The 15024-nt window shown below is 36.8% G+C and overlaps 1 protein-coding gene across 20 annotated transcripts in view; it reads right to left on the bottom strand.

Moving 5' to 3' along the window:
• The window catches only part of THUMPD2 (THUMP domain containing 2), a 123143-nt gene that overhangs the window by 86670 nt on the left and 21449 nt on the right, over positions 1-15024 (bottom strand). For 19 of the 20 annotated variants that reach the window (XR_008522160.2, XR_008522162.2, XR_008522161.2 and 16 more), the window contains 3 exons: positions 13191-13262; positions 12587-12701; positions 1668-1776 (listed from right to left, as the gene is read on the bottom strand). Coding sequence is in view for 16 of the 20 variants with exons in the window: in XM_054547624.2 (XP_054403599.1) it covers positions 1668-1776; positions 12587-12701; positions 13191-13262 (296 nt within the window). In the remaining 4 variants the exon portion in view is untranslated. Of the gene's footprint in view, positions 1-1667; positions 1777-12586; positions 12702-13190; positions 13263-15024 lie in introns of those variants that run through there. The other variant, XM_024242769.3, reaches the window with a different exon arrangement.

Here is a 15024-nt window from a genome sequence, read left to right as displayed (position 1 = left end):
TCTGGCTGCACAACAGCATCACCTTGGGAGTGTTTAAGAACTACCGATGCCTGAGTCCTCCACCAGATCAATTAAGTTAGAGCCTTGGTGGGGAGGGGTGGACAGCAGGGATCAGTATTTTTTAAAAGCTCCTGAAATGATTTTTATATGAAGTCAGGGTTGCCAAATCTGCTCAAGGGGAATGTGATATTGGGCAGCAGGGAGTTCAGGTGTTCAGGAAATGTCTGAATTATAGGTGTTGCCCAGAAGGAGAGGTCTCAGGTAATATTTCAAGAGTCAGGCAATTGGGTAGCAGGGAAAGTTGCTTAGAAATAAGATAATCCCAAAAGAAGCATGGAACACTCAGCTCCCAAAATGCAGTGAGATGACTTTTAGTTGAGCTTAGACGAAGTGTCAAGATTTAATTTTCCTTACAGAATGTTAGCCTTGACCCTGATTTTTCTCCATCTAAAACACATGGCTCATATTTTAAATTGGTGACCCATTATTTACATAGCGGGCTCTCGAAATGTATGTTATCAAATGCCCAGCTAGATAATTTAATATCAACTGACCTCTTATATTCATGTCCATTCATAACTATGCATTCTAGGTTCTCTTCTTTACCAATTTAAACCACCAGAAAAAGGCATATCCATGCCTCATTGTTTCAATCTCTCAAAGAAATGCTTCCATTGAATTATATTCCCTTAGGTCATTAGAAACCATAAGATGAATACTTTCACATTTTCATTTCACAGCTGCTATAGTTTGGAAGTTTGGATATTTGTCCCCCTATACCTCATGTTGAAATTTGATCCCCAGTGTTGGAGATGGGGCCTAATGGGAAGTGTTTGGATTATGTGGGTAGATATCTCATGAACAGATTAATGCCCTCCCCGTAAGGGGTGATAATTGAGTTCTCACTCTATTAGTTCCAGGGAAAGCTGGTTGTTAAAAAGAGCCTGGCACCTCCCCCTTCTCCCTCTTGCTTCCTCTCCTGCCATGTGATCTCTCCACACTGGGCTTGCCTTCTGCCATGACTGGAAGCAGCCTGGGGCCCTCATCACAAACTAAGCAGATGCTGGCACTGTGCTTCTTTTACAGACTGCAGAATCATGAGCCAAGTAAACCTCTTTTCTTTACAAATTGTCCAGCCTCCAGTATTCCTTCATAGCAACAGAAAATGGACAAAGACAACAATAAATAATAAAGGTGTTGCCCATTCTATGTTATGGAAGATTCCTTATGTAACAGAATTGTGTTCTGTTGTTTAGTAGCTGAGTGATCATAAGAAAGTTAATCTTTCTGTGCCCCAGATTTTCATCTGTTAAGTGTGGGGGATTAACACAGAGAAGGCAGGGTGTTTTTTTTTTTTTTGTGAGGGATGGAAGCAAATATGTAAAATTTTGCTTCAGACCACTGACTGAAATATAGGTCACTATTTCATACATTCAAATCTCAGTACATAATAGACAATATTTTTCTGAATAAAATTTATAGTGTAAGATGATATGGATAACATTTATTTCAATTATAAACTTCTGACTTAAAACCTTAGAAAATTAAGCTACAAAAACTCTGGGAAATTGCTAAAAAGCAATCAGACCTTAACTGAGGAGCTATGATGTATTTCGGTTAAATGCCCAGTAGCTAAAAAAATTATGAAAATAAATTCAACAACTTACCTTTCCATTTCTTGTAGAATGCTTTTGATGTCTTTTCCTAACTTAAACTTTTTCCCAAATGGAATGTCAGAAATAATAATATCAACACTTTCTGAAGGCAATGGCAATTCTGAAATATAGAAATCAGAGAATCCTATTACAGTAGGGTCAAGTATTTACAACCTAAATATGAGAAAACTGAAGTACACAGGATTATTTTTGCATAACAGATAAAATTTAGGGTTGCTAATATTGTTTTAAAGTAATTAAAAGATCCCAAAATGCTTTCACAATCACTAATGATAAATGATACAGTTATTGTATTCTGTTTGTTGAAAATTGGTTTTTCAGATACAATAAAATGTAAGTTAAGCAGAATTTTACATTAGCCAGGAAACTCAATTCTCTAAATATATAGCTTGTATAGAAAGCTGCTAGCTCCACTAAGTTGCTTAGAAAAATCTTCCACAAAATTGTATTCTACAACTTTCATTTCCCATTTTAAAACTGTACTTGTTTTTGAGGGAGAGGATCCATAGCTATCATTGTATTTTTAAAAGAGAACTTGGAAGGTTAAGAATATCTATTAAGTCCTAAGACTAGAGAAAAGGGTACATAATCAATAATCAACACAATGATTATCACTAAAAATTATTGTGTCTAATTCTAAATTGCTTTATCATCTTAATGTTTTCTTCTCAGAAGTTACATTATCAGAAGGTAACACAGTACACTCTACCCTAACATCCACATCTTCTAGATGTACTTTCCACTTTTTACTTATTTTACTTCTCATCCATCTCCTAAATTCAGTTAAATACTCGTAAGACAGATGTCCCAATTTTCATTTTGAATAGTACCTAATTTTGCAGAAATGTAATGAAATTTAAATCATCTTCACTAAATATCAAAAGTTTCTGTTGGTAGGAAATTTAATAACAAAAAGTGCTTTGTAATCTGGGAAAGTCTAATGACTACTTGCTAGATCTCTCCTAGTTCTAACCCTTATGTGGGGTTAATAGAAGAAGAGTAGATTGTTCGAAAAAAAGAGGATAATAATATTTTAAGCTGAGACAGGAATTCCTTTTTTCCAAGTTATGTTTTAACCTCATGGTTTTAGGGTGTTGATATAGTACATATCCATTTACAAAATGACTAAAGACAATAAATAGACAATGAAGGCAACCATAGTTCTCAAATATTTATGAGGAAGCATGTAGTAATTTACTTTCGAATTTAATCCCAAGTCTTTCTTTTGCCTTACGCTACACACAAGCACAGTACCTACATATGAACTAGCTGCCTATTATGTCCAGGTTTAGTAACACTGATTTTTTTTCTTCTGGGTCTCCATTTTTATTGGGAACTTTGCTGCTCTATATTATATAATATGCTAAACTGCTTTAAATAATTTTAGAAGTTGAATACATAAACTTCATATAGATGGAAGAGAATAATTTTTAAAAAAAATCTCCAGAACTAAGCAGTGTCATCTTCCAATAGAGCATAAAATAATCAAAACTTTTCTTGATGTGGTTGAGAGCATAAGCTTTGGTGTCACACAGCTTGCATTTGGCTCTGCTGCTCACTAACTATGGGACTTTGGGAAATTACTGCTTCAGTTTCTTCATCTGTAAAATGGAATAAGATTATGTACCTCAGAAGTCAATAAAAGGTAATATATGGAAGACATTTAGAACAGGGCTTGGCACAAAGTGAGCATTCAGTAACTGTTAGGTGCTTTGTGGTCATTATTTATAATGTCCCTCTCTGACGTAAATGGGAGATGACAGCCAGGTGGAAACCAGTGCGCCATCCTTCAAAAAAGCTTTGCAGAACACAGTATCCCCTTCTCCCTCATTCTTGGGCATCCAAGGTTGAGGTAGGGCAACTACTTCCAGGTGGGCCTCTCTCCTACTTTCCTTTCCTTTAGCAGTGGTTCTCAAAGTGTGGTCCCCATAGCAGTAGCACCAATACCATCTGGAAACTACAACTTAGTGCGTATTAGAATCAACTGAAAGGTCTTTGTAAAACAGACTGTGGTCCCCATCTCCATAGGTTTAGATGCAGATACTCCTAGAACCATGAGCACCTGACCAATACAATTCAACGTACAGTAAAATCTTTTAAATTATTAGATGCTTTGAATACTGCTTGTGAACAAAAAATCTGCTTGTAACTAATGAGCTAAGATTCTGAAATAGAAACATAGCTCAAAACAAGTAAAAATCATCTCTTTTTTACATCTCTGCAGGATGATTCAAGAACATGAAAAAAAAATTAGTTTTAAAATACCAGTTGTTTTGAAGAAAAAAAACTGCCCTATTTTTCCTCCTTCCAGGAGAAAAATGGGTAAAAATTTCCCAAAACTCAGGACTATGGCCCCAAGATACTTTCTTCCAAAGGGATTTATGGGACTTCAAGATGTCTTTTCATGCATATATTTAAACTAAAGACCAGGTTCATTGAGCACTTTTGTAAAATTGAACATATCCTTCTTCCTATTTTTGTTCCTTGTTCTTTCTGCTGTTTATTGTCCAGGTTTATAATATTCATATTCTGTCTCCTAACAGTAATTCCTATAATTGTTTAAACTTAGTTCTTCAGTTAATTTCATCCTTATCACTAATCATTTTGCCTTTATTTTCTCCATTTCTCAGCCGATTAATCTCTTAATGCCTGGATTAAATACTTTTCCCCAAAAGGGCTCAGTTGTGAAACGTTGTCTGAACTTTTTCATATTTCAAAATGTTTGTCCTTAAGATGATGTTTTGGTTAGGCATAATATTTTTGGGTTACACTTTGCTTTGGTAACTTTGTAAACAGCATCTCAGAACCTTGTAAATAACCACTATTCTACTGTCAAATGCTCTATAACATTTTCTTTTTATCGTGGCGAAAATATATTTTGAGGTTTATTGCATTAAATTATGACCTTCTCTTGTTTGGTTGCTGAATTTGTTTTCTTTGATGAGTACTATTCTTTTTCTCATTTCAGTAAGTAAAAGAGGGCGTAAAGCTTTCAATGAAATTTCGATCTGCCATCTTAAGAAGTCCATAAACATTAGTCTTAAACATGCAAAATGTAGTCTGGCATCTGGATTGGGTCACCATATAATTTATAGTCCAAATGAACATTTCTGAGAAGAGAATGCTAGAAATAACTATGCTAGTTATTTTATATGAAAATTATATGCTTTGAAATATTTGAAGTATTTATTATCCAATAAATTGGTTTATTATGGTGGCCCTAAAAACATATCTGTGCAAAATGAAATTTTTAAGTTTAATAAAAGACTTTTTTTTTTGAGAAAAAATAATTTGCCGACAGTGCTAATATCTGAACAAGTTCTGGTAAATGAAGTATACTTTCAGTTCTATTTTTTCATATGGAAAGGGTAAATATTTCAGCCCTCCAGTTCAGTCCCTCCATTGACGGTGCCTTTGACAAATATGTTCACAATACAAAACTCAAATTATCTCTATTATTCTTTTAATTGTTTTACCAAATTTAGATGACACAAAATTAAGGCCTTCACAATTTCATTCCATTCCATTCCATTCTAGACTACAAATTTATCCAATTACAATAAGGAAAGTCATCAGGAGATTCTTTCCATACCATATCCAAAGAATATTTACAGAATTTCATAATTAAGTCTTGTGCATTGTTGAGCTTTCAATAATTTGTTCATTTCTTCATGTTTTTAGGGAAAGATGATCAATGTCTTCCTGCTGCCAGCTTTGTTTCTAACAACTGTAATTCACCAAAAAATTCAAAAGCTAATGTATTTTGGCACTTCATTTGTTGAATCCTTTGATTACAGATTTCCAGTATATTCTGAATAAAATGCCATCAAAATTAGGCAACTTTTTTTTCGTAAAGTTTATAGCACCATCCTAGGACACTTTGGCTGATTTACAGAGTAATTCTTTGAAGGCTTACACTTTAAAATCCAACTGATGGACATGCAAAGAAAGTAAGTATTGCTATGCAGAAGTATTTTTTTGCATTTGGTCATCTTCATCACAAACAGTTTGCAGTTTATCTATTCTGTGTATATTTTAAAAAGAAGGCTGGGTATGGTGGCTCATGCCTGTAATCCCAGCACTTTGGGAGGCCAAGGCAGGTGGATCATGAGGTCAAGAGATCGAGACCATCCTGGCCAACATGGTGAAACCCCATGCAAAAATTAGCTGGGCGTGGTAGCATGCGCCTGTAGTCCCAGCTACTCGGGAGGCTGAAGCGGGAGAATTGCTTGAACCCAGGAGGCGGAGGTTGCAGTGAGCTGAAATCGCACCACTGCACTCCAGCCTGGTGACAGGGTGAGAGTCTGTCTCAAAAAAAAAAAAAAAAAAAAAATTGCCAGGTATGGGGTGGCTCACACCTGTAATCCCAGCACTCTGGGAGGCTGAGCTGGGAGAATCACTTAAGACCAACCTGGGCAATACAGTGAGATCCCATCTCTATTTTTTTAAAAAAGAAAATTAGCCAGGCATGGTGATGAGTACCTCCTACAGTCCTAGCTACTTGGGAAGCTGAGATAGGAGGACTGCTTGAGCCCAGGATTCGTTCAAGGCTGCAGTAAGCTATAATCAGACCACTGCACTCTAGCCTGGGTGACAGTGCAAGTCTCTGTCTTAAAAAAAAAAAAAAAATTCAATTATTTTGACAAGCGTCTGTTTCAATGGACACTGCAGCCTGTTTGGAGGTAATTATGAATTATATGGGTATAACATTAAATTTCAAGTGCATTTCTGCTCCATAGGTTTTAGTAAGAATATTAATTTTTAGCATGATGTTGTGGCCCACCGAAGTAATGCATAAGCACACAGGTGGGCAATGCCGAACTGAATTCATAGTAGCATTCACAGAGAAGTTGCATCTCTGACAGAAAAAAACCCTATGAAATTTCCAAGAATTAGGGTAAAAAAGAAACAAAGCTACTACTGGAATTGACTTAACTGATTATCTTTCTAAATCATGTGATGATATTGATACAAAACTGGCAACGTTTAACTGTCTGCAAAGGTCTTCTGCTAATGAAGCCAGCACATTAACAGTACCAGCTTCATTTTGCTTAGGTGCATAACAAAACTCACAATTGAATATGAGCAAAATAAACTTAGAAGAATAGCCATTTGATCTAAAAGGAAAGTCATACTTCACAGAGTGATATTTTAAATGCATTTTCTTCAGTTGCATGTGATAAATTGTTGGCTTTGGGCCTAGCATTCCTAGAATTAGTAAGTTTTTACTTTTTTTCCTTCAACTTTTAAGTTCCAGGGTACATGTGCAGGATGTATGGGTTTGCTACATAATGTGCCGTGGTGGTTTGCTACAGATCAACCCACCACCTTGGTAATAAGCCCAGCATCCATTAGCTATTCTTCCTAATGCTCTCCCTCCCCTCCCGCCACCCCCTGACAGACCCCTGTGTGTGCTGTCCCCCAACCATGTGTCCATGTGTTCTCATCGTTTAGCTCCCACTTATAAGTGAAAACATGCAGTGTTTGGTTTTCTGTTCCTGCATTAGTTTGCTGAGGATAACAGCTTCAAGCACCATCCGTGTCCCTACAAAGGACATTATCTCGTTCCTTTTTATGTTTGCATAGTATTTTATGGTATATATGTACTACATTTTCTTTATCCAGTCTATCATTGATGGGCATTTGGGTTGATTCCATGTCTTTGCTATCGTGAATAGTGCTCAAGTGAACATATGTGTGCATGTATCTTTATAATAGAATGATTTATATTCCTTTGGATATATGCACTGTAATGGAACTGCTGGGTCAAATGGTATTTCTGCCTCCGGATCTTTGAGGAATCACCACAGTTTTCCCAACGGTTGAACTCATTTACACTCCCACCAACAGTGTAAAGGCGTTCCCTTTTATCCGCAACCTCACCACCATCTGTTGATTCTGGACTTTTTAATAATCGCCATTCTGACTGGCATGAGATGGTATCCCATTGTGGTTTTGATTTGCATTTCTCTAATGTTCAGTGATGTTGAGCTTTTCTTTGTATGTTAGTTGGCCGCATGAATGTCTTCTTTTGAGAAGTATCTGCTCATGTCTTTTGCTCACTTTTTAATGGGGTTTTTTTTTTCTTGTAAATTTGTTAGGCCAAAGCGGGTGGATTGCCTGAGCTCAGGAGTTCGCGATCAGCCTGGGCAACATGGCGAAACCGTCTTTACTAAAAATATAAAAATTAGCTGGGGGTGATGGTGTGTGCCTGTAATCCCAGCTACTTGGGATTCTCCTGCTGAGGCAGGAGAATTGCTTGAACCTGGGAGGTGGAGGTTGCAGTGAGCCGAGATTGCACCACTGCACTCCAGCCTGGGCAACAAGGCAAGACTGTCTCAAAAAACAACAAAAAAAATTTGCTTAAGAACTACAGAGTTTTAAGATAAATGCTAGATCCCTCTATAAACAGACTTGTTTCATTTGGTCAGTGATATCGCCATGGCCTTCACAGTAGGATTGTAAATATCAACAAATATTGACTCAAGTTATATGTTCATCAGCTGTCTTAAGAAATAGAAGCTCAGTACTTACTTTTTCACTAAAAATGCATTTTTAAAACCTTATTGCTTCTGAAAGAGTTTGTTACAAAATAGAAGTGTTACCAAACAATAAAAAAGGACTTATACCATATAATAAATGATAAAGTTTTAGCAGCAAGAACATGTGAACTACTCTCTATGTTGAACTTATCCCTATTTTCTACACATATTTCATATACACCTACCCCATCACTTCCCACATTTCCCTCTGATTTCCCAAATGGGCAGCCTGGCAGCTTCATGAATCTTGCAGAATACGGCATGCGCCATAAGACACCTGGCTAGAACACCAAAGTCAAGCCAGCAGAGGCAGGACAGGCAGCAGTGGAGAAAACAAACCAGTATGAAAGAAAATGCAAACACCATATTATGCGGTGCTTATGGGTGTCCTGAAAAAAGCATGCCATCTTACTATAAGAGTGGAAACACTTGAGAACAAAGCACAACTGTTGCCAATAATCTTGTTACAAACATACACTTAAGTGATGTGTGACAGGCTACAGAATGCCTAACTGGAAGGAAAGAAAATATTTCCTTTTACCTATAATTTTGCCATTTTAATTAAATCATAAATGTGTTTCTTTTGCTCAAATCTGTTTATGTTATAGTTTCTATCTTATACTGAGAATGTAAATATATCTGCAGATTTAAAAAAGCCCAACTAATGACTAATTGCTATTTCCTAAGAAAACTTGTAACATAATATTCATTTGATTCCAAATTTTCATAATGATTAAAACTTAGGAATAAAAACATATGATTTATTCATGTTAAAAGATTTTTTTTTTTTTTTTTGAGACTAAGTCTTGCCATGTCACCCAGGCTGAAGTGCAGTGGCACAATCTAGGGTCACTGCAACCTTCACCTCTTAGGTTCAAGCGATTCTTCTGCCTCCCACTCCCAAGTAGGTGGGACTACAGCCACTACGCCTGGCTAATTTTTTTTGTTTTTGTATTTTTAGTAGAGACAGGGTTTCACCATGTTGGCCAGGCTGGTCTCGAATTCTTGAGCTCAACTGATCTGCCTGCCTCAGCCTTCCAAAGTGCTGGGATTATAGGCATAAAGCCACTGTGCCCAGCTAAGATAATTTCTTTTTATATTAGTTGAGGCTCATAAAACAAAGTGAATGCTTATTAAAAAGGTAGAAAAAATAAAGTCATTAAAGCACACAGAGGCTGATGATTGTGATTCTGCAGAAATGTAAGTCATAATAGGAATGATTATTACTAACTTCCTAGCTATACCAACATACCAGTGCTTACAGATGTCTTACTAATTCATGCTGTGTGTTAGACACTGTACTCTGTGTGTTTATGTAATAAATCCTCATCACAGCCTTATGGAGTGGTATTATAATCTTCATATTACAGATGAGAAAATAAAGAGAGGTACAGTTTTTCTGCTGAAGGCCATACAGTGAAAAAACGATGGTGGAGCTAGGATTTATACTTGGTGTGACTCTTAAAGTCAGTAAGTGTTCTTAATTCCTATAGTAAAAAGGCATGAGATCCCTTAAACAAGGGATTCATAGATCTCAACACTCTAAATTGTATTTATAATTAGAGCTCTTAAAAACCAAATTAATGAAGAAAATAAATGCTTTTATCTAGCCTGAATGTCTACCTCTGAAGTGGGTGCAATAAACGGCTAATTATTAGTTAAAATTGGACCCTGTATTAGCAAGACATATAGTTCCTCCTAGACTGAAACTTAATACTAAGAGGTTGTGATGATGAAATAACCTAAAACATATTTTATTCTTTCCTCCAGAAAGTTATCCTAAAAACAATTCACAGAAGAATCATTTACAAATGATATAATATGAAAAAGTTTATCTCAGTAGTAAAGAAAGGTAAATTTACGCAAACCTATCAAATGTGTAGAGTTTAAAAAATTGAAATAAAAATTATAATCTCCAGTATCAACAGCGGAGAAGAGTGCACTTATGTCCACTACCGGTTTGGTGTGACCTGTTCTAAGGTTCACTCTCCTCCCTCTGCCTTCCCCTGCTCCTAGAAGTGTATGCCCAACCACTCATGCACTGGATCCCATCCTTTTTCAGGGGCCTGAATATGGCAGACAAGTGATTCTCCTCTCTCCTCCGTCATGCCAAATTCCTCCTTTTCATTTGATCTTTCTCTTTAGCGAGATCAAACATTCTATATACAAAAAAATTCTAACTTCTATGTTCAAAAAAACCCCTGCTTGATCCCCAATATCCTTTCTTTCAGTTACTGTCCCATTTCTATGCTCTCCTCATTAGCCAAACTGCTCAAGAGAATGCTCTAAACTAGCTGTCTTCAAGTTACCTCCTCCCATTCTCTCAAGAGCCCCTCCAGGGAAGCTGCCCTTGACTTCTGCAGTCACCAGGCCTCATTGTACTCCACCAATGAGAAGCAGCTGACACAGCTACCTATCTTTCTTCCCCGGATTCTTACTCTCTTATATCACCGGCTGTTCCTTTACCAGATGCTCACCTTCCAGAAGTCCAACCATCTGAGTACTCCAAGGTTCAGTTCCCTTTCCCTTCTCTACTTACACTCATTCCCTAGGCGATCTCATGAAACTAAATGTTCTCTATACTGGTGATTCTCTATACTGGTGATCCTCTAAACTCCAGATTTGTATACTGAGGTACTAACTTGACATCTTCACTTAGAGTCTAATAATCGTGTGAAATTTAACAGGTCCTAATCTCTAACTCGATCCACCATCCATCTTCCCCATCTCAGTAATGACAACTCCATCCTCTGGCTGCTCAAGCCAGAAAGCTTAGAATGTTCTCTCTCTCATAGTCCACATCCAATCTGACAACAAATTCTGTTGGCTCTGTCTGCCAGATGTATATCTGACCTTCTCTCGACATCTCCTTGAATACCACCTTGGGCCAGGCCACTGTCATTTCTTACCTGGATTATAACTAGAGTTGCAACAGTCTCTTAACTAGTCTCTTTGTTTCTGTCCTTCCCTCACTAAAGTCTAAGAGGAATCCTTTCAAAAACTAAGATTTATGCAGTTACCTGGTGCCACAGAGAACCTTTAAAAAGCACACACACACAAACAGTGGAGCACTTCTGACTGTTTTTTAAATGAAATCTTTTAGAAAACGCCCCCTAAAGTGAAAATACATAAAAGTGAAGCTGGGAGTGCGACAGAGGTCCAATGGCCAACTCAGTACTCCCTCCCTCATGCCTACAAGGTGCTTTGGAGAATGTAAAGGGATTGTAAACTCACTGCTCTAGAACAACTTACAAGCAATTTCAGTTTTCTTAAAGGTTCCAAAGAAATGGCATTCTTAAAGAAATTAGGGATCATGAAAGCTTGCAGTCTAGTCACCCCTTAGTTTGCTCTACAAACTTGTGTCTCCTGCACAGAGTCCTATTAAAAACCTTGGCAGAAAGGCTTAAAAATAAAAGTCACTGGCAGCAAACAACTATGAGATCTCAATCAACAAGACAATTTCTTCTTTGGGGATGCTTTACTATGCTTTTATGCAAGTTATCCTAGTATTTTCTTCTGTTGATATTCATCTTTACTACTTTTCTACTACAATAAAATTTTTTAAACAATATTTTGTTCCTCCTGATTATAGGTTTGATATTGGGACCTATCTACTACCTATCACTGTCAACAGAATACAATGTTCCTACCTGGGAATTAAATTCATTCATTATTTAAGGGAGAGACATATACTTGGGGAATAGGAAAAAAAACAAGGAATAGTTGTTAAAAACTGTCTAAACGCCATGGATCTCAGGAAAATATTATTTTGATTGGCCTCAGCAGACTTGATTCCTAGTCATGTGTGTCACTCCTGATTCCCCTTCATTAAACAGGGTACTCTTTTCCCTCTACCTCACAGGGTGACCAACTGTCCTGGTTTACTCCAGACTTTGCTGATTTTAGCACTGAAAGTCCTGGTTTAGCAAATTGGGATGGGTGGTTAGCTTACTCCTATCTAACGTGAGGCAAGACGGTAAGATAATTCAGAACGTTTCATATTATTTATTCAAAAGAAATTCAAATTATTATTACACTGCTTTCTTTATGGCTATATTAAATGATCACTGGTTCCGATATGAGAAATGGTTCAGATGCAACACTTTTTTTTGTTTTTCTTTTTTTAACAAACACATTTTAAGAAGTCGTGCTTTACATGCTTATGAAAACTATAGAATTGTTGCTTCTCAATTATGAACACTTTGAAAATAAAAAGGTTACACTATTAGAAGTAAACTGAGTATTAGTCCCACAGATATATTAAAGGGTAAAACCAACCTTTACATAGTGAGTCTTGTTTTATATTATGATTCTAAATATATTTACATTGTTCATTTTCTCAATTGTTTTGCATTTTTAGTATCTTACCTATAACAGAGACTTTAAGTAATTCAATTTTATCCTCAAGGCCTGCAGCTTTCAGATTGTCCCAAGTACCTAGTAACTGTGAGTCGCTGACATCAGCACCTACATAATACACATCCTATGGGGAAATAAATAATATTTTAAGCATAAATAAAATTATTACATATTTTATGTAGTTAAGAAAATCGACTTGCATTTTCTCAAATGACAGAAGTGAAATTAGTAGATTTTAAATTAGGTCAAAACACATTTAATGTATTCTTTTAAAATGATAATAGCAAAAAATGTAAAGTTTTTGTTAAAATTTTAAAAATCTGTTAACATTTTACAACGACAAATGTCTAAAGAATTTGAGGATTAGCATAATCTAGGTCATGACTAATGATTAGAATTCTCTCATATTTTCCTAAATTTATCATAGTATTTAAAGAAATAACATAGCAATTTCATTAGTCCTTCATAATCTATTTTGAGTATAGTGAATAATAACTCATATAATTAAAAATAATCCCCAAATAGACACTCTACCTGTAAATAATTGGTGATTATACTACATATACTGATTAAAGGAGATAAACTGCTTGCTTTACCAAACTTTAGAACTTACTGGCCATTCTTTAGCAGCTTCCAAAAGTATTGTTCCAAGTCCACACATTGGATCTAAAACAAATGCACCAGCCTGCAGACAGAAATATTAATTTGGTATTATTAAGACTACCATAGTACGTATTATAAAAGAAACCTAAAACTTGAGGAATCAATATTTCATGAGGAAAGATTACTTTTTAAAGGGGTGGTGGCTGAAGGGACAGATGGGTTCAGGAGAGGGTTTTTATTTTTTTAAGTTGAAAGATATTTCAGCAGGTGTACATGCTGATGGGGATGACCCAGTAGAATGAAAAATCCCTAAGTCTACAAGAGGGAATGGAATCCAGCACACAAGTATTAGCGTGGAACAAGGACAGCTCCCTTATTGTAATGACAATAAGGCAGAGTATGTGGGCATAGATTCTGGTATGCTGGTAGACTTGGTGAGGAGAACATGCAGAAGTTCTCTTCTGATTCTATTATTTAAGTCAAATAAGAAGGAAGAGAGCTTGAGAACGACATGAACCTGGGAGGTAGAGCTTGCAGTGAGCAGAGATCGCGCCCCTGCACTCCAGCCTGGTGACAGAGCAAGACTCTGTCTCAACAAAAACAAAAAACAAAAAACAAAAACAAAAACAAAAAAAGAGTTAAAAGTATGGGCAAGGAAATGACTATAATGATCGAACTTTTTAAAATCCAAGCTGTGAAGGAGGGATGAGCACAGGTGGTAAGGAACAGGGGTCTGGTCAAATGACTGGAGGGCCCTGTGGGGTTAAAGATTTGTGTTCAGGTAGCAGAGGAAGTGAACAGGAAAGAGGAGGTAGTTAAGAACAAGATTCCTGAATATAAATTATCAATACCAGGCCGATGCCACATGTAAATTCAAGCTTTGGCTTGACAATTATACGGTAACAACCACAAGAAGACAAGCATCTGTGGTGCGGAGGCAAGCAGGCTAACTAGAAGTTGACATGCTGAGAAAGCGAAACTGTTCTTTCTTAGTTAATGGTCTTTCTCTGGAGCTCTGTTACTTTGAGTATAATATTTCCATGACACTTAGTAAATGCAAGCTAAAATGTAATGATAATAATAAATTGTATTGGAGAGAAAAAAAAAGATTTTTGGAAGAGATACCCTTCGGGGTATGACAAGGTCTAGGATGTGACTACAGCAGATGAATAGGGAAGCCAAGAAATGAAAAGCCAGGTTACTGAGTGGTTACAGAGACCAAAGAATCACGACGGGATAATGGCCTGTACTCTTACAGGAATGAGAGGGAGAGAACCCTGACTGGGGTGATCTGATGGCATGTGCTTCAAAGGCACTGTGAGGTTCTGGGCAGACGGAAGAAAACAATTGTCTAGAAGGGGCAAGGAGGAGCAAGCAGGAACGTACCCCACTGTCAGGCCCAGTGGTGCTCGAGACAGGGGAGAAAAGACATCCACCACTTGATATGTCTACAGAGGAAGCAGAGTCCTCAGTGGACAGCCAGGTTTCAGTCAGAGCCATATGGTACCTAATGGAAAGAAACAAAATGTTCTTCAGGAGACAGAAGCCTTCCCCTGGTACTAAATTTTAAAGAGAATATCACACAAATCCCCCATGAAGGGGCAGTAAGGAGCAGAAGGAAAAATTTAAATGCAAATTTTGTTGAAAACTGTTAATAGTATGAGAACCCATTTTTATTAGGATCTCAAATGTGCCACACACTGTGCTCCTTCTCTCCCATGGTTTGTGTTCAATGACATAATCTGACCTGAAGTATCTTTAAATGGCTTTATTTTACCGTAGGACTTTTCTTGCCATGACACTTGTAGACACAGGCTGAGGTAGAGAAGTTATTTCTGTATACT

The sequence above is a fragment of the Pongo abelii genome, chromosome 12, assembly GCF_028885655.2.
Source record: "Pongo abelii isolate AG06213 chromosome 12, NHGRI_mPonAbe1-v2.0_pri, whole genome shotgun sequence".
In the NCBI taxonomy this organism is placed as follows: Eukaryota; Metazoa; Chordata; class Mammalia; order Primates; family Hominidae; genus Pongo; species Pongo abelii.
This window is presented reverse-complemented; position numbering and strand designations above follow the sequence as displayed.